Below are 21260 nucleotides of genomic sequence, written 5' to 3' on the forward strand. Positions count from 1 at the left end.
CTCCAGGACATTAAAAATCACTGAGTCTTAATCCCAATACAGGTGGGATACGTTTCACTTTGATTTGACCTCAAATGTCACCGTGATGATCTATAGATGTGTGAAAGCGATGCGACTTGGGCCTCATTTAACCAGTGAACTGCTGTACTCCGAACATAAAACTCGTTCTTCAAATATCGATCAATTTAAATGACCCCCGTCTTGAAAAAAAACTATCAAACCTGGGACTTAAAGCAAAGTTAAACGACGGTTGTTGAGTCTACTTTTACAACCAGATAAATTATGACGGGAGAGACTGTGATAAAAAAAAAAAGAAAAGAAACTCAGTCGCGCAGGTAAAGAGTTAAATTATGGTTTAATGGCTCTTCACAGAATCAATAATTTGTCCTTCACAGATGAGATAGAGATATGGCGGTAAATAAAGACAATAATTGAATTTGCTTAACCCGTTAACGGCGAGTCTGAATTTCTTACTAACCGACGGTTTACAAGGCAATTTTTCAAAACTCATGTTTTCAATTTGTCTAACTTTTACAAACATTCAAGCAAAGTTTCTTCGGTTCGCAATGTCAGGGTTTCGTCTTAACCCTTTTATTCGTAAACAGTGGATGCTTTTTAATTAAAAAAAGAAGATTTATATTAGTCAAAAATGGCGAAAAAAACTTTTTTACCATTCGGGTTAGCCTTCTTGTCCATTTAACCGACCTTTGTCATTTCGTTACTTGGCTATAATTTCTGAGTCATTACCGTTATCACGCAGATAGCACCAAATAACTTTTTGAAAAAAAAAAAAAAAAAAAAAACAAACAAACAAACACACACACACACACACACAAATAAAATAAAAAACAAAAAATAACACAAAACAACTTTTTACAATTCAGCTGCCATCCTTTTCCCTTTATTTACTTAGCTATGATTTCTCAATCCTAACGATAGACCCTTCTAGGTCAACCGTTATGCCCAGAGAGCATCGAGTAACTTTTGGAGAAAAAAAATAATTTACAATTCGACTACCTTTTCCCTTTCGTTACTTAGCTATGATTTCTCAGTTCTAACAGTTGTCGTTGTCACACAGGGAGCAGCAAGATCGAAGCAACACATCTTTCATTGAAGCTGGAGTAGCTACGCTGTATCACCATGGTTTGTTGAAAACAGTAGGACTAGTTGTCAAGTTAGTGTAAAACCGAACCCCATCTGTAGAGGGATGCGTTGATTTTATTAATGGGTCTAGTATCTGTGCAAGGCCTTAGCGATTGCTTTGTCTTTCCTGCATACGATTTTAATATTAAATTAATTTGATCGGATAATGTTTTGTACATTATTTTAATTCTAATTAATCAATTAGATAAAAATTCTATTGGGGGGGGGGGGGGATGATATCATTATAATTATTATTATTATTATTATTATTATTATTATTATTATTATATTATTATTATTATTATTGTCGTGTTGTTGTTGTTGTTGTTGTTGTTGTTGTTTTGTTCTTCTTCTTCTTCTTCTTCTTCTTTCTTCTTCTTCTTCTTCTTCTTCTTCTTCTTCATCTTGCTATTTTATTATTATTATTATATTATTATTATTATATATTATTATTATTATTATTATTATTATTATTATTATTATTATTATTATATTATATTATTAATTAATACATTATTAAATAATATAATTATAATAATAATTATTACTGTCATCATCATCATCATCATCATCATCATCATCATCATCAACATCGTTATTATTTTAAGGGTTTTAAAAATCAAGTAATCACTGACAACCTTTGCATATTTAACCAATTTTTCTATAAATCTTTGGAATCGTTTATTGCCACACTGCCTTTGACTTGCTATTTGCATCAAAGTATAGAAGGAATAACATTGACGTCACTCATCTCTTTGGTATTGTTTTTAGCCAGCCATTTTAGTGAGTAGTTCTCACGATTGTGCAGATTCAAAATATTGATTGATTAGTTTTTTTTTTTAAAACAAACATTTAAGGCTGCATGTATAACAAGAGCAACAATGCAGAAAATAATAATTTGAAAAAAAGACTGTTTCGCCGTTACAGATTCAAACATGTTGACGTGGTGATTGAACCATTTATGCATCATGCCAGCATATCGGATTATAATCAGCCTGCATGATTTAAAGTGGTTTATTTTAAAAAAGAAAAGTGGGCCATTTGTAACTAAACACTCTTCTTTTGATTAAATGAATACATTTATCGTACGCTTTTTATAGAAGCAATTTGGAATGATCTAAGTTTGAGTGAAAAAAATTTTCATTCAATTTATGTTTATAAGAATGTTATTAATAAAGAACTTATCAACATAATATTTGGTTACGATGAATAAAGTACCATGCTATTGGATATTTTTTCTATTTTTATATTAATTAATTGAAACTCTCGATTGTATAAAAGTGGACATATCAAACGAATGTTGATAGCGAAAATTTTAATACGAATCTTGAATATGACACTTATGTGTGCTATGGGAACCTCCCGTGGCCTTCCACGAACCACCTGAGAGAACCAGAAGCAGAGGCAGGCAGAATAAAACTTACATTGACTGTCTGCTAGATGACACAGGAATGGACAACACCCGGGAGCTGCGTACGCTTATGGAGGGGGTGTGTCTTTTTTACGAAACCCGCCGAAACCCTGCGAAACCCGCCGAAACCGACCGATAACCTTGGTCTCAGGTTCACTCCCGACTGGTGTACACTTCCCTGAGTCTCGGGTTCACTCCCCACAGTTGTCTACTTCCCATAACTTTGCTGGATATTGTCGGGTTTCGCCGGGTTTCGGCGGGTTTCGGCGGGTTTCGTAAAAAAGACACACCGTTATGGAGGACAGGACAGAATGGCGAAGACTTGTGGCTCATGTTGGGCGCCCCAAGAGGCGGCCTAAGTAAGTTGTGTATTCGATATTTAATAATTTGAAACAGCGATTAGTTAAATTAATATTGAATGTTACTAATATAACTGTGAACAACGCTGTCTATGCATGAAAGCCACACGCAGTACGTTGGGTTTCGGCGGGTTTCGCAGGGTTTCGGCGGGTTTCGGCGGGTTTCGTAAAAAAGACACACCGTTATGGAGGACAGGACAGAATGGCGAAGACTTGTGGCTCATGTTGGGCGCCCCAAGAGGCGGCCTAAGTAAGTTGTGTATTCGATATTTAATAATTTGAAACAGCGATTAGTTAAATTAATATTGAATGTTACTAATATAACTGTGAACAACGCTGTCTATGCATGAAAGCCACACGCAGTATTGGAATGTTTTAAAACCCTATTAACTCTTAAACTATACGAATACTTACCAGTTCTGCTTTGTCATGCCAATAAGAATATACAAAATTATGTCTAACTTTAAAAGCTCTGACAGAGAGAATGGAGTGGGAGCTAATCAAATGGCAATCTGAAAACAACAAAAAAGAGTTCACGGACATTATCTTCACTCATTCTATACGCAAGTTGATAAATTGGTAAACAAATAGATAGGAGCAAAATAACTATAATATGAATAAAGTGTAAGCATCATTTCAAAAAAAAATTATTACAATATTTAATTTCTATACACTCGGACAACAACCCTTAAATATGACGTTTCTACTTTAAGTTCATGTCAGCTCAAAGTGATGTTGAATTAACACAATATTGTATAGTGGCGATTATGCATAAACCAACCAAAAAAATCAATTTATCATTAACCCATGAATGACAACATAACATGTTATCATAATAAGGGTTGCCTGGGTCAAGACCTATAAAAATCCTTAGGTTAAGGTCAGAAATTGCTTAACAATGATCATCATTTACATCATAAATAGTAAAAAAATATATCATCAAATTTATACTTAAAGATAGGACTGTCTTTCTCTCCAATCACAATTTTCCTTATTTTTTATTACCTTCTAACTGCAAAGCCAGCCGTTTTTACCAAGACCATAGAAATACCGATTCACTGAAGTCTCAGTCGCTTTGCTGTTGATCTTGTGGTAACGGTAAGATCTATTGTCATATGAGAGTAAAGTTTGAACCTCGCTTGGGGACATTAAGTATTATATGATGATATTGTCAGAGGCTTCAGGCTGAAGTAACTGTATCTAGTCAACAAAACGGATCACACTTTGATAAAGTTACTTGTAGTAAAACCACCCAGTTATGCCAATAGGTTAGATAGGGTTCTGAATTGAATGTCGTAACATTGAATGACAATTCCGCCCCCCCCCCCCCCCCACACACACACAATTAATTATGATATTTGTCAGTTTCTACGAATTCGTAACTTATTGAAATATGGTAGCCAGGTAAAATTGTGTGACAGAGACCAAGAAGTAAAAAAAAAAGAAAACAGAAATCATTCAATTTTACGACATTTAGCACATTGATAGACACTGATGAGGTAACCAGACTGAAAGTTTACTCACAATGTGACGTAATCGACATGGTTTTCTTTTTTAAACTTTCAAGAAAAGGTTTAATGGGTTTATAAATCTCGAAAAGAAGAACAAAAAAGAACAAGCAAACAATCAAGTGAGCAAAAAATCAGCTTTCTACTAGTACTAATAATAATAGTAAAAAAAAAAAAAGAACAGACGAAAGTTTTCTCGGACAAGAATTTTTTATGTACCGGTGGTGACCTTATATGATAACTCTTCACACACCAATATGTCATTAAATCTTGGTTAGTCAAGTGTACCTAATATTATAACAACCCTTGAACACAATGCATTTTTGAAGTTGAATTAATATTACATAGCTTACAGAAAGGAATGCAAAAGCATGATTATTCGTTTCATTTTAAATTGGGGAAGTCTTTCACATCCATTTGAGCTTGCTTTTGGGGTTTTTTTTTAAAACATCATTGCGGGGAAAAATGGGTCTATTGTTTCCAAGGGCGTAGGGTCTATGTCTCCATATATGAATCCGACTCATAATTTTTCACTGCTAGAAGGTCTCCAGTTTTAATAGAACTTCATATATTTAGCATGTACGTTGATGGGGAAAATATGGTGGCAACCAAGGTAAATAAAAAGGTTGTCAGGGGCAATCTGAATATACAGTCGTTCACCAAATGCTCTATAGAACAAATACTAGGTCATATTTAGCAATCCTACAAGTCTTATTTTGTTTCTGGATGATGATAGAAGACAACCCCCCCCCCCCGCAAAGAAAAAAATAAACAAACAAACATTGAAATATTCTAGTGAAATCTCAGGATCCACTCTCCCTTAATCATATCTGAATGTCAGTATTCACAGTAAAAATTATGATTTATTACTAAAGATTTGCATGATTTTCCAAATAATTGCATTAACATTCAAAGCTTTATTCATTACAAGCCGCGTTCAATAGTTACTGAGGGTATTCATGATCTGTATCTTGAGTTGAAAATTACTCTGATCAATCTTATTCAAGTATTTTATGACCTTGTCTTCTTGGGGCTAGATGGATCTATACTAAACAGTTATTTGGTTTTGAGATAATTCACTGATTTGTCTGAAAGACATGTCTCTCTGTCTTTTATTTCTATATCTCTCTTTCCCCCCCCCCCCTCTCTCTCTCTCTCTCTCTCTCTCTCTCTCTCTCTCTCTCTCTCTCTCTCTCTTTGTATGTGTGTGTGTATGTGTGTTTGTTTGTTTTTGTGTATTGGCAAGGAGCGCCGTGTCACGTTGAAGAACCTTTACGATTTACAGAAGATCAGTGGCGGTTCTAGCCTATTTACAGTGGTGGGGCAAAGATGATTAGGTCATATATATATATATATATATATATATATATATATATATATATATATATATATATATATATATATATATTAAATTTATCTTTTTATTTTTTTAAAGTTATTTATTTATTTATTTATTTTTTAATTATTTTTTTTAATTATTATTTTTTTCACCTTTAAAAAATAATATTTCAACCACAAATAATCACATTCATAATGAAATGACAATACCAGTAGATTTTGATTATTCCAAACGTAATCAAAAATGAATCACGAAAGAGAATACAACTAAAAAATAAAGCGACGAGACATAATGCGACAACACCTTGACAATACAAGTCCATTTCGTTCACTCGAAAAATTAAAGATTTGCTTTAATCCCTCAACGGCGAGATTAATATTTCTGTTACATTACTGGTTTTCAGTAGTATGTGGTAACCATAAAGTTTTAATCGAGAAGCAACAACAGCGATATGACTCGAGTTTCATTCAGAGCTCAAATTGCATTTAACTGCTGTCTTGATTATTAGAATGATTGTGCCGGTGGTGGTAGTGGTTGGAATAGTGGTAGCGGTGGTGGTGGTGGTGGAGGAGGATGTAATTATGGTAGTGGTTTTGGTGGTGCTGTTGGTTAGAATGATATTTATGGAGACGATGACGGAAATTTTATGATGATGTTGATATTGTTTTTATTGCTATTGTAGTACTTGTTGTTAATATTGTTGTTGTTGTTAATGATGAAGATGATGATGATGATGATGATGATGATGATGATGATGATGAATGATGATGATTGATGATATGATATGATGTTATGATGACAACGACGATGTCGTCGACAATGATGGTTACCATACGATATTACAATATTACAAAGTTTATTCAATCTTAGGCTTTCGACAATAAATCATACAATTTGATACCACATACATGAAAGTGGAAAAAAATGGTAAATGGAACCAAACAATAAACTGATACCATTAATAACCACAAAAAATACAACAATAGTAATACCACCAATACGTACAATAATAATAATAATAATAATAATAATATAATAATAATAATAATAATAATAATAATAATAATAATAATAATAATAATAACAATAACAATAATAATAATGATGATAATAATAATAATAATAATAATAATAATAATAATAATAATAATAATAATAATAATAATAATAATAATAATAATAATAATAATAATAATAATAATGATAATAATAATAATAATAATAACAATAATAATATTACCATCATCATTACTACCACCACCATCATTACTACTACCACCACCGCTACCACTATCACTACCACCATCACCATCATTATTACGTTTCCAATCATTTTTTCTCGTTTCTAAAAATTTGATATCTATCAAAACAGACGAAATTCCGGTCATTTTTTTAAAGGGTAGTTAAAATATCTACGATTTTATTAGCCCTAAAAACTACGATTTTTATTTTCCTATTTCAAGTAGGCAGGTCTGCTATGACAAGTATCAGTATCAGTTCCATAGTCAAAAGAAGACCAACAAAAACACAGTTTATTTAATCTTAGGCTTTCGCCAATACTTCATACAATACAATTAAGACAAAATAATGTTACCAATTTCTCCTCAAGCATTCGTTAGACTATAACAATAACGACCGTGTTATCTTTACTCCTCACCCAACCAACCCGAGCTTCCCGCCTCTTCATCGCGAACTATCTTATGTATGTATTAGCTTCAGGACGGGCAAGTACGGAATCTGCCCACCCTTCCGTATTTCCTCTTTAACTTAGAATTCAACTCTCTCCTTTCTCAGAAGAGTATTTCTCGTATACTAATTCAATTGTTGAGAAAACCAAAATGGTGGTTGTATTTTATATATTTATTTAGTCGTGACTTTTGAATAAAAGTGTTTTGTTTTATTAGACGGAATACAATAGAAAATTGCATTGTTTTGCAAAATTATTTTGTCTGGCAATAAAAATACAGCGGTAATTACTTTAAGAATTAAAAAAAAAAGAACTAACAAATTAATTTGTTAAAAAACAAAACAAAAAACACCCCAAAACAACAACAACAACAACAAAAAACAAATAAGAAAACAATTTAAATAAATGAGTTTTGAGAAGCACTAAAGAAAACGAGAAAAAAAGAAAAGTTTAAATGGATAAACAAATATATAAAAACAACACAAATTAATACTAAATTGATATAAAATTAGTAAATTAATAAATTTAATTCAATACTGGAACATTCCCAAAGTCATTACATCAATGGTACCAGCACAAGTAAGGCAATAAATAAGAAAAAGTTCGTTTGCCAAAATCTCGATTTAGTTTTCACTGGTTAATAAGGTGGGCTCATTTGAATTAGCCCGACCTAGTACTAGAGAGGCCAGACAGCAAAAATCGGAGTTAGTTCACCGTCAGGCGACGTAACGATGAGATGACGATGTGGGCGGAGTGGGGGGGGGGGGGAGGGTGATAAAAAAGAACAGGAGCGTATCCTGGTTTATGCATTACGGGATGCATGGTGATTCGCAATCTATTAAAAATACACACAAATTGATTTCAGTACGAAGTATAAAGTTTAAGTAGTAACTTTTTAAATTATCTAATTTAAATTTGATTATTTCAGACCTGGTAATACAGCATATAACTTGAAAAAACAGGCTGGTATTTGCCCACCCTGCCCATTATTACCAGCCGTCCCTGCAGAAGATAATTAATTAGAGCACCAGTCTTTTAATGATCATAATTAATTTATTCTCCACTGGCCACGCCTATCACACAACAGGCCAATCGAGGGCCAGCATTCCCCGTCGTTTGACTGCCGACGTTATCCTCCAGACCCAAATCGTCTTGGTCACGGTGAATCTGGGGGTTAAAAATATAAATTGATCACAACGAATGTATAATAAAATACACTCCTCAACTGGTATATATCTGACCCATCGTCTCAAAACGGTATTATTCGGGACGAACCAGATGATAAGAATTCAAAATTGACGCCAAACTAATGAAAAATGTGATTATTGATATGTAGGTCTCTAAAATATCATATTCATTCACCTCAATAAAACATACAAACTCAACTCAAGTCTGATATTCCTGGCCATAAATTCAATTTTCTGCATCTTAATTATCCCGACATAATACCGTTTTGAGACGAGGGGTCACATATTATTATAACTAACGACTTGGACGCTGAAAGGAGTCTCGATAGCTCAGTTGGTTAAGCACTCGCTTCATACGCAAATAAACCGAGATCGATCCCGGATGAAGTCGAGATTTTTTTCTGACCGGCCGCCCAACGGTCCACCCAACAGTGATTGGGTAGCTGGGTCTGTTATATTTGGAGGAAAGTACTTTGCGATTGGCTAGCGTTTAAGAAATTGCTGTTATTCGTTTCACGCTATAGAAACCGGGATAAGCTCCGAGTCTAATGGAGTATAATGTATCTGAGGGACTACTTTGGACGCTGAAAATTATCTCAAAATACATAGATTGTTCGTTTTCTGTCGATGGACAAAGAATAACAAGGGAGGGAAAGGGTTCATGAGGTAGTTCATTAAGGACCAGGGTTTGGAAAGATGTTCCCCCTTTGTGCTGGATGGAGGGTATAATATGTATTCAAACACAGTTTTGGGTATACAACTTTGTCCAAATAAGTACTGCTATCTAGGTAAAAAACATATCAACTAGAATTAATTGAAGACGATAGAATCACACTGTTCCTATCAGTAACACCATCACTAAAGTCGTATCCATTATTCTTTCCATTATTGCAATCATCAACATCCTTATCATCATCATCATCATCATCATCATCATCATCATCATCATCATCATCATCATCATCAATACTATCATCATCATCATCATCATCATCATCATCATCATCATCATCATCATCATCATCATCATCATCATCATCATCATTATCATCATCATCAATACTATCATCATCATCACCATCATTATTATCATCATCATCATCATCATCATCATCATCATCATCATCATCACCATCATCATCTTCATCATCATCATCATCATCACCATCATCATCATAATCATCATTATCATAATCATATCATCATATCATTATCATAATATCATCACCACCACCACCACAACCATCATCATCATCATCATCATCATCATCACCATCATCATCTTCATCATCATCATCATCACCATCATCATCATAATCATCATTATCATAATCATATCATCATATCATTATCATAATATCATCACCACCACCACAACCATCATCATCATCATCATCATCATCATCATCATCATCATCATCACCACAACCACCACCATCATAATCATCATCATCGTCCTTGTCATCGCCTTCATCATCGTTCTCATCGTTGTCGTCGTCATTATCGTAAGTAGTCGTAATTTTAGACATTGATTACCACCAAGGCTCTCCCAACGATAGTGTTGTCCCCAAACAGTGACGCCCGGTCATCAACTATAATGTCCACGACATTTCCATCTAGTGTTTGACGGATGTTCCCAAGGTCACCAAGATGTCTAGAAGATTTCAAATTATGTACACATCAGTAGTCAAAAATAGTAAATTAAGTATACATTAAAAAAAAATATTCAAGGGAGACAACCTAACAAATGTAGGACTTCATAACAAAGATTGGGTTGTCTCAACATAGAGACATCATTTCGTTTATTACGAAGCCATGAGTGAAAAGAAAACCGCTTCTGATGTCTGACAAATATTTCCAAAGTCACAATTATACTTAGAAGATATCTGTATTTAAGAGCAAAAAAAAATAATTAAAAATTGAGCTTTTATCTAGCGCAATATCCACTAAAAGTGCTCAAAGCGCTTTACAAGGGGTGTCCGGCCAACAGCAACACTTAACATGTAGGACGGGACATGACGCCTGTTAGGCGATATTATAATTTTTTCGGACAGAGACAACGCCGTTAACGGCCAGGTACTCATTTTACTCCTGAGTACGGTGAGAGAATGTGAGTAAAGAGCCTTTTCCAAGGACTCAACTATGTGCTGAGCGAGGCTCGAACCCAGGAACTTCCGATCCGAAAGCGAGTATCATACCACAAGACCACATAGCCGCACACGCGCAATCATAATGATGATTATGGTAATAATGATGACGGTTGAGGCGTTATCATGGTGATGAGATAATGATGATGATGATGATGATGATGATGTTGATGATGATGATGATGATGATGATGATGATGATGATGATGATATGATGATAATAGATATGTGATAATAATGATGTATTATTATTATTATTATTATTATTATTATTATTATTATTATTATTATTATTATTATTATTATTATTATTATTATTATTATTATTATTATTATTATTACCATGAGTGTCCAAATAACGTAGTTGGTAGAGCAATCATTCACACACAAAGGAACGGAGATAGATCGAGATAGATCCCGGGTGAAGTCGAGATTTTTTCTTACCCCTTGTTCACCCAGTAGTGATTGAGTAGCTAGATCTGTTAAATTGGCAGAAAGTACTTCGCTCTTTTCCTATCCAAAAGATAGTAAGCAATCGCTATTGTCCTTTTCACGCTACAGATACCGAATAGACACGGGCTTCACGGCTGTAAAGAACTGTGACTGACACCTAGGTTATTTCAGTCTTCGCTTGGAGACGAATGAATGGATCTTTTTTGTAAATTTTATTTTCATGATCTATTTACCAGCTTATTCGAATGGTATACCATATACCTTATATGGATATGTGGTCTAGTGGTATGACACTCGCTATCGGACCGGAAGATCCAGGGGTCGAGTCACGCTCTGATCGGCGCATAGCTGTTTCCTTCGAAAAGGCTCTTTGTTCACATTCTCTCACCGCACTTTTGTGTAAAATAAGTACAAGGCCGTCTGAAAATGGTAATAATATTGCCTAACAGGGGTCATATCCCGTGCTAAATGTTAAGTGTTGCTGTTGGCAACGGAACCCTTGTAAGGCACGTTTAATGGATATTGAGCTATATAAACGCTCAATTTGTTTTGGTTTTTTGTTTGTTTTTTATTTTACCTTACGCTACTTGTCCTTCCTCCGAGAGTCGCACCTTTCGGATTGAAGTGACCACCCGCCGTCCCACAACCCATACTGAGGTCACCGTACTCATGGATGTGGAAGCCGTGGTCCAGTAGATTGACATCGGTGTTTGAGGGCATGGGATCAAATCCTGTCACGTTTATATTGATGACCAAGGACCCGTGCTCTTGCTGTGAAAGAAACAAGTTTTATGAACAAACCAAAGAGTAAAAAAAAGTCTTTAGATTAAAGCATCATTGCCGGGTTTTGTACTTACTGTGGCTTCGAGTCCAAATGATAACCTTAATGGTCTGGGTTCAAACCTAGTATGCGCGCTATGGGCGATCTTTCCCAGCTGGACCACTCAACCTACACTACAAACGGGTCTTGCTTAGGGGTGATTTAGAATAAACTTAAGGTCCTTTATAAATAACTGTAATAATAAGACAATAGTAACACCCAATACAATAACAACAAAATTCTATTCAAAAGTTTAATTAAATGTTACAGGAAAAGATAGAGGGAATAAGCGGAAGGTAGAATGAAGATTATGGATGATGTATATTTGACAATTTTAATTATTATTCCTGTAAATTTTATCACAGTAAGAGTGGCTCTAATTGAGTGGATCTAATTTATTATTTAATTATTTATTTAATTTTAATCATATGTGTCACAGGTTTGTTAATTTGAGATTAGCATTAAGTCCGTTTGGCTTATCTTTAGTCCAGCCGGCTATCGATCTGAAGTTGCGGTTCTTGAAGACTTCCAAACTACCCTTGGTTGATTCTAGATGACACACTTCTTAGGACAGGGAATGATGCCTTGTGCCCTGGTATGGCCTGGGCTGTTTCTTCTGTGGCTAGGACCTTCTTCCATGGCTAGGGCCTTCTTCCGTGGCTATGACCCCCTTCAGTGGCTAGGACCTTCTTCCGTGGCAAGGACCTTCTTCCGTGACTAGGACCTTCTTCCGTGGCAAGGACCTTCTTCCATGGCTAGGATCTTCTTCTGTGGCTAGGACCTTCTTCCATGGCTAGGACCTTCTTCCATGGCTAGGACCTTCTTCCGTAGCAAGGACCTTCTTCAATGGCTAGGACCTTCTTCCTTAGCAGGGACCTTCCATGGCTAGGACCTTCTTCCGTGGCAAGGACCTTCTTCCGTGGCAAGGACCTTCTTTCACGGCTAGGATCTTCTTCTGTGGCTAGGGCCTTCCTCCGTGGCTAGACCTTCTTCCATGGCTAGGACCTTCTTCTGTGGCTTGGACCTTCTTCCATGGCTATGACCTTCTTCCGTAGCAAGGACCTTTTTTCCGTGGCAAGGACCTTTTTCCGTGGCAAGGACTTTCCTCCGTGGATAGGATCTTCTTCCGCGCAAGGACCTTCTTCCATGCCTAGGACCTTCTTACGTGGCTAGGACCTTCTTCCGTGGCAAGGACGTTCCTCCATGGTTAGGACCTTCTTTCATTGCAAGGACCTTCTTCGGTGGCTAGGACCTTCTTCCGTGGCTAGGACCTTCTGCTAGTAAACATTTAGATGACGCGAACGACAGCTAAGCTCGCTTTCTGTCTCGCTTAGCCTTACTTCCGGAACACGCCTCTGATTGAATCTCCTTGGACTCACCTGATGGAAAGTTACCAAACCTCGTACCGTCCCTCCCGACCCCAACTCCTCATCGGGACGCATCGCGCATGTTGCGTAGCGTGTCTTCTTTGGTTTTGGTTCTGTCGGACCTGAAAAACAAGCGACTTTGTAAGTGGAGTTTAAGATATAAAGGACCTCGTTTTTCTTTCAAGCACAAAAAAAATCAACAAAAACACTTTAGTTCTTGTCATACACCATTGTTCTTGCTCAATGTACTTCAAAGTGCTGGATAGAATTGTTGTATTCTTGTAGTAGCTAACTGTGAAAGCACTTTATAAATAAATTAATGAATAAATAAATACATCAACCAATTAAGGAATTTACCCACCTCCTCAAAACGGCTTTATGTTGAGATGACAAAGATGATGAAAATTGAATACATATATGTATATCTAAAATATAAGACTTGAGTTACATTTTTATGTTTTATTGAGGAATGAGAATAATATAGTAACGTTGAGAAATAAAAACCAAAATTTTATAATTTTGTTTGTCAATTTGACTTTTTAACATCTGGATCATCCCTACAAAATAACGTTTTGAGCAGATGGTCACAAATCATTTGAATCAGCGATATGTGCCGAAAATTGTTAAATTAACAATGGGTGCTGGTTATAATAATATAACTTTGAATAATGTTATCCATGTATTAACGTTACTAAGAGAATTTCAAGTGTTTCAAAGCCTATTAGCTATTAAACGACAAGATGCGATACGATCACAATTAATGAAGCTTAATATTTAGAATTTTAAACATCGTTTTGAGACAAATGACCACAAAATGATTTCATGCGTTATTTTAATGTATATATCTAATTAATTACTGTAAATTCGAATGCCTTTATCAAGAGACAAACTTACACGGAAATGCGTTGCAATATAGTCGCTCCACGCAGTCGTCGGAAATAAACGTGTCACAACCAATCTTGTGACGCCACTTGTAGCCAATCCCGCATGTTGCACTGCATTCAGACCATGGAGAATATTCTGGAGAAAGAGAGGATGGATATATATATATATATATATATATATATATATATATATATATATATATATATATATATATATATATAGAGAGAGAGAGAGAGAGAGAGAGAGAGAGAACAAATATCATACTAATTTATATTACATAATTTCATAAAAATCATTCTTCACCCAGAAACAAAACAAACAAAAATTTTTAAGTTGAAGTTCAATTTCAACGTCTTTATCTAGCAATGACTATCCCGCACAAATCTTTGGGCCTCTTTTTCGCTCACGAAGTGCCCGAATTTGCGTCAAAATATGGGACGAAGCGGTTTCGTATATGCTATTTTAAAAAATTAATTACGACGCTGTTTATCGATGAATATGACTGAAAGCTGGCACACAGTTAGAAAAAAAGTCATTTTAGATTATGTCAAGCGACAAAACTCGTGCGATTACCAGAAGACCGTGAAAAATAGATTTTTACTCTTTGGAGTAAAATATTTCTAAAACTACCGGGCGTGTAGGTTTTGTCGCTGACAAGGTAATACATGAACATTTCTTCTTTTTGGTTGTAAAATTTCATATGAATATGACGAGTACTTTTCCCGTATTTACAAAACACCATCCTAATTTGCTCTTCAAGTTTCAATCTCAGGGGCGTGGCTCTATTGGTTCAAATGGTGCCTGGCACCACATCCATGTTTTAAAAATGGATAACAGCATTTTTTAAAATATATAAAACTGAGAAATGGTATATATCGCCTTTTATCAACAGTGCGAAACAGACTCCCTTTCCATCACAACGCCTTCTACCCACGCTTTTCTCCCGATTCACACAGTCCGTTGATGACTGTCGTCAGCGACTGTGTACTATGGCTGAGCGAGTGACTGGATTTCCCCACTCAAACGATTCCAAGGGGCGGATCTTTGCTGGCTCCATTTAGGCTATTACTATAATGTACTATAATGTTGCCACATTGAATACCTGGCTCGAATTTTTACCATCTTCACATACGAGAAAAAACCCGCCTCAGGTGCCGAGGAATTTTTGCTCCAACTCTGTTGGACTGGGGAAAAATAGCTAATTTGGGTCATTTACGTCCTAGTCATAGTATGGTAACTTCGACCATCTTTATTATTATCGAAATCACGATTATTAACAAGTTCATTTGTTTCTCTCTCTGTGTCGTGATTATTGTATATATTATTATTATTATTATTATTATTATTATTATTATTATTATTATTATTATTATTATTATTATTATTATTATTATTATTATTATTATTATTATCATCATCATCATCATCATCATCATCATCATCATCATCATCATCATCATCATCATCATCATCATCATCATCATCATCTCATCGTCGTCATCATCATCATCATTTATCATCATCATTCATCATTATTATTATTGCTGCAAAAATTGATATGAAGGAATGTGAACGAGTTAAGTCAAACATTTCTTGATAGTGATGCTATATGCTAAATGCATGATCTTCGCGTGAATATGCGTGTTTGACTTTGTGTGTGTGTGTGTGCGTGCGCGTTCATCTCACACACACACACACACACACACACACAGATAGGTAGTTAGGTAGATAGATAGATAGATAGATAGATAGATAGATAGATAGAGAGAGAGAGAGAGAGAGAGAGAGAGAGAGAGAGAGAGAGAGAGAGAGAGAGAGAGAGATCTTGTATGGTGTCATGTTTGATTTCCGAAGTGGAATGGGGCTGTTTCATGACGTAACTACAGTACTCTTTTAATAGGCCATGGGCCGTTTACATTCTTACGCTTTGTAAGTTTTGAAATTACCCTTTGTTTGATTGACATTCAATGTCTGCATGTGTCCTTTAGCCATTTCCTCAGTGTCCAAACTCCAATCAATATATTCGTTCGTGATTTATATAAACAAACTATTGAAAAGATTTGCAGGAATAGAAACATCACCATGCAAATTTACTTTACAAGTATGTAAGTTGTTTTTTTTCTTTCTTTTATATTTACACATGTAGCATGTGTAAGTCATTTTCGTCTAGCACCACTTTATACTGTAAGCATGCCACGCCGCTGTTCAATCTTTTAATCCACTTATTACGCAAGATACAATCAAAGGTGGAAAAAAAATGCCGAAAAAGCGTCCCGTTTTTTTCGCGTTTTTTTTTCCTCTTTGCGGGCCATCCAAATAAATGACACCTTTGAAATTGCATAACTTGTTTATTTATGAATGGATTTTCAAAATTCAAAAACATTTTTACTCAGTGGAGATAAGCTTTTGATTTTAGACAAAAATTTTCCTCAAAAAGAGAAAAAAAAAACATTTTTCATTGTCATTGCTAGTTTATCTGCAAAAGGTAAATTGCCCATCATTGCAGATTTTTATACATATCATGTGGTGACTTTCTCAACTAATGTCTCATTGAGTTGAATCAGTAGTAGTAGTCTTCAGAGCCATTCGGTTTATGGAGCCGGAGTTTATTCCGGTTTCTATAGCGTGAAACGGACAGTAGCGATTGCTTGGTATCCTTTTGATAGGACGCTAGTCTATCGCAAAGTACTTTCGCCAAATCAAACAGACTCAGCTATCCAATTACTGCTGGGTGCACAGGGGGGTCAGAAAAAAAAAATCTCGACTGCACCCGGGATCGATCTCGGTCCCTTTGCGTGTGAAGCGAGTGCTCTACCAACCGAGCTACCGGACCACCCCATTGAGTTGAATGATAAATGTTTAATGTTCGATCCAATTTGGTGTTCTTGGTAATGTCAGAGATTCCTAGTGAAAGATTGCCCTATTCCTTGATGGTCTTGGGACGCATTGGTAATAAGCATCGACTTCGCATGTCTCGGGTGACCTACTTACTAATTTTTTAAAAGTCTTGACTATCTACCATTTACCATTTTTTCTCACTTTCATGTTTATTGTTATCAAATTGTATGAATAATTGGCCGAAGCCTAAGATTAAATAAACTTTGAAACTTTGAAACTATCATGTTTCATCAAGAGATGATGAATAATATGAAACATTTTTTTAAAAACCTGCAAAAAAAACTAACAAGTTGGCATAAAAAGAATAGCAGAAATTACACATTAAAGGGTCGAGCATGCTATTACTGTTACAATTTGTGCTAGGCCTTAGTTTAAAAAAAAATCATTTGTTCCAGAGAAACAGGTTTTAAGACTAACTTGTTCCATTTTTTTTCTTAATGATTAACATTGGTGTCTTTTTTGTGCTATTCATTACAAAGACAACCTCTTGGTACAGTCTCAAATTCAAATATTGAACATCCATGATTCCACCAAAACAACCAGTTGTCATTTTGAGTCTATGACACATCAACTATATGGTCCTTAAAATAGCTTTGTGTTTACACAGAACCATAGATTGGAAAGATAATTAAGACGGATCTAACCCAAGAACACCAGCTGAGATTGACATTGTTTTCTTTCATTATTTTTTTCTTTTGTTTTTCTTTTTAGTTTACAATGTTATACTTCTCACAGTCTTACAGGACTAAGATCCAGTTTAGCTGTGGGATACTTCAGCTTTTTTCACGGCTAGTGAACACTTAGGCAACCCGAATCGACAGCTAAGTGGAAGTCCCTTGGTACGCCCCTCGCTTGAGAGCGAATGCTACTTTCATGTTCGAACCTAAACCAGGTTCCTTTACCAGGAGTTGTATCCGATTTAAGAAACACGACTGACAAATTGATACTTAAAGACTCTTTAAATTTTATCCCCACATTACAAAGAATAATAAGAATTTGAACTTTAAAAAAAAAACCAAAAAAAAAACAAAAAAAACAAAAAGCTTCCCCCTTTATTTATGCTCAAAGAAGTTGCAATTTGGTCTCTTTCTATTATATAAATACAGTTATCCGAACAAAGATTTGTAATGTGTAAAATTTTCTGCCATTTTGCCCCTGTTCACGGGGTACAGTGGCCTTTGATCAGTACGCCGCCAACTTATGAGGACTTTCCATCTGTCCAACATGTACCTGATGTGGAAAATAACCTGAAACGGCAAAGCATCTAGTTGAACGGTGTATTGTGACGAAGCTTCCTGTGGGTTTGCAACGGTGCTGGAGTGCGGTAAAGAATTTGCGGATCGGGTCGATCGTCATAAGATAGTAGTGTGAGCACCATTAGAAGCTGCTGCCAACTTACCGTCTTGATAGATATGCATATCCTGCAATGCCTGGTCCATCCTGTCTATCATGCCTTCCAACGATGCTAGAGCTTCCTGAATTATGGATGCTTGTTGGGTAGGGGACCAGCCCAGACATTTCTGGGTAACCAGGGACAAAGCCCTAATAAGATGGATAAAGAAAATGTACCTATATCCAAGAACCAAATATCTTTTTTTACGATTGACAACAAAAATGAAACATTAAAACATTTATAAACGCTCGGGCAGGCATACACATTCGATCACACACACACACACACACACACACACAAACACACAAAAGCACACTAAGACACAGAGATAGTTACAAAAACGCAATCTCAAACATTAAACCCAAATAACTGAAAAATACATTATGTATATATGAACTTATCTTTAAAACCTACACAAAGAGAGAGGGGACGAGGGTGAAGGGACGTAAAGGGGAACAAAGATAAAAAAGGTAGACATGAGGAGAAAGAAAGAAAGTATGAGAGAGAGAGAGAGAGAGAGAGAGAGAGAGAGAGAGAGAGAGAGAGAGAGAGAGAGAACCAATTTTTGCTTCAAAATGTAACAAGTTCCATCCCTTAAAGTCCCACCGCATAGCCAACATGGTTTAATTTGGTAGTTACACCTTTTTAAATAAGATAAAAGCTTTAGATTTTAAAAATTAAAGATTGCCGTTGAAATAAGACTTTAAAGAACATCAAATCAATACTCAATGATATATCAATTTGTCTGAAAAAAAAACAGCGGTATTTTTAAAAATTGACCTTTCGGTAATATATCCATCGGCTCCGAGAGCGAGAAGGAGAAAATTACTCACCATATTATCATCAAAGCAAAGAGTGAGCAGTTCATATTGAAACTAAAAAGGCCAGTCCAAATGATTGATCCACAACGAAGAGGGTGATATTTGGACTGCGTTTATTACATTATGGGTGTATTTATGAGATGTTACACCTTGTCATAAGGAACATCAAAGCAAGTGTGTGATGAAAGTAATTGTTGTGTGAGAATATTAATTGGTTTACAGGAAAGTTCTAATCCAAGATCTTTAGATTACCTAGAGGCATTTTCAACAATGAATTTGCAAAACACATTTTAAAGAAATATTTTAATACATTTTTGAGGGCGATATTGTATGAACAACCCGATGTCAATAGAAATTATTCATATTTACCAAATGACTAAATTTGGACGTTCATTTTCGTCTTGGGGGCTCAACTGGGAGAGTACTCGCTTCACACGCAAAGGGACCAAGAACGAGATTCGAAATTTTTTCTGACCTCCTGTCCACCCAGCAGTGAATGGGTATCTGAGTGTGTTAGATTTGCGGAAAGTACTTTGCCTTAGACTAGCGTCCTATCCAAAGGATAGCAAGCAATTGTTTTGTCCGTTTCACGCAATAGAAACCGGGATAAACTCTGTCTCCATGGGCCTAACGGCTCTCAATGACTACTTTTAATTTTCGCCTTAAAAAAAACCCCAAAGTGCATGCATGGGATGTAGGTAGAACCCAAGACTCTTTAGGTTTTCGTGTTCGTTCAAAATTGTAGCTGCAAATTGCTTATATTGACGAGACACCAACGCGCCGGCAAAGGTGTACCTATCTCAAATGTAAAGACATTTGCGTGTCAAAAACAAGTGCGCGAGCACAATTCGTGTTTTTAAAAGTATTCATACAAATTGAATTGTTATTTATGTGGTTTCAAATCATTCCTGCATTTACAATCGGACAGATCTATGGTGTAAATGCAATTAAAAATAACATTATCGATTTCGTTGAATTTTTAAAGAAATTGAACTCTAAAGAGAAGAGATAAAAGCACACAAATGGAAAGCATAATTCAGAGCAATTTTTATTTATAGCCGGTATGAATCGGCACGTTTTTAAAGCGGGGAATATGTTAGTGAAAATCGATTTAAGGTGAATGAAAGACATTGTAAATGGCGGAATTTTCCTTTTATGTTTTGTGTTAGCTTAATATTATGTCTTTCCATTGAACCTGACTCCCGATTTCAAAGCCCGAGAAATGCAAACAAATACATATCTAGGCCTATGAATACCGTTTAGATTTCATGCCAAATTAATGGTTGTATATTACTGATCCTTTGATACGTTGCACATAAAATGTTCAAGAAATGGATAGATACATTCAAATGTGTTATGAATTCTCGTCGGATAAAATGAAGGTCTAATACCATGTTATTGTTGTCGTTTTTCCACCGTCATATTTTTAAAAAACCAAAGATCTGAAAAAAGTGTGTATGGAACCGAGCCAGAGACAAAGCAGAGACAAAATGCAAGAAAAATAGAAATTTTTAAAAATCAGCAGCCTTGAGGTAGGCTGAAACAGTGCCGGACAAGGCTATGTGGTCTCGTGGTATGACACTCGCTTTCGGATCGGAAGGTACTGGGTTCGAGCGTCGCTCTCGGCGCATAGTTGAGTCCTTGGAAAAGGCTCTTTACTCACATTCTCTCACCGTACTCAGGTGTAAAATGAGTACCTGACCGTTAACAGCGTTGTCTTTGTCCGAAAAATTGTAATATCGCCTAACAGGCGTCATGTCCAGTCCTAAATGTTAAATGTTGCTGTTGATCAGGGACCCCTTGTAAAGCGCTTAAAGCACATTTAGTGGATATTGCGCTATA

The 21260-nt window shown here is 35.7% G+C and overlaps 1 protein-coding gene across 1 annotated transcript; it reads right to left on the reverse strand.

Moving 5' to 3' along the window:
- Nucleotides 1–8500: 8500 nt before the first annotated feature.
- On the reverse strand, nt 8501–19217 carry LOC144969277 (uncharacterized). Its single transcript, XM_078908389.1, has 6 exons — nt 19204–19217; nt 18604–18746; nt 13434–13543; nt 11812–12005; nt 10171–10288; nt 8501–8614 (listed from the first exon to the last, which is right to left on the reverse strand). The coding sequence occupies exons 1-6, from the start codon at nt 19215–19217 to the stop codon at nt 8501–8503; spliced, it is 693 nt and encodes a 230-aa protein (XP_078764515.1).
- Between the last annotated feature and the right edge of the window lie 2043 nt (nt 19218–21260).

The sequence above is a fragment of the Berghia stephanieae genome, chromosome 3 (genome assembly GCF_034508935.2).
Source record: "Berghia stephanieae isolate SIO BIC M18660-M18661 chromosome 3, UCSD_Bste_1.3, whole genome shotgun sequence".
Lineage (NCBI taxonomy): Eukaryota > Metazoa > Mollusca > Gastropoda > Nudibranchia > Aeolidiidae > Berghia > Berghia stephanieae.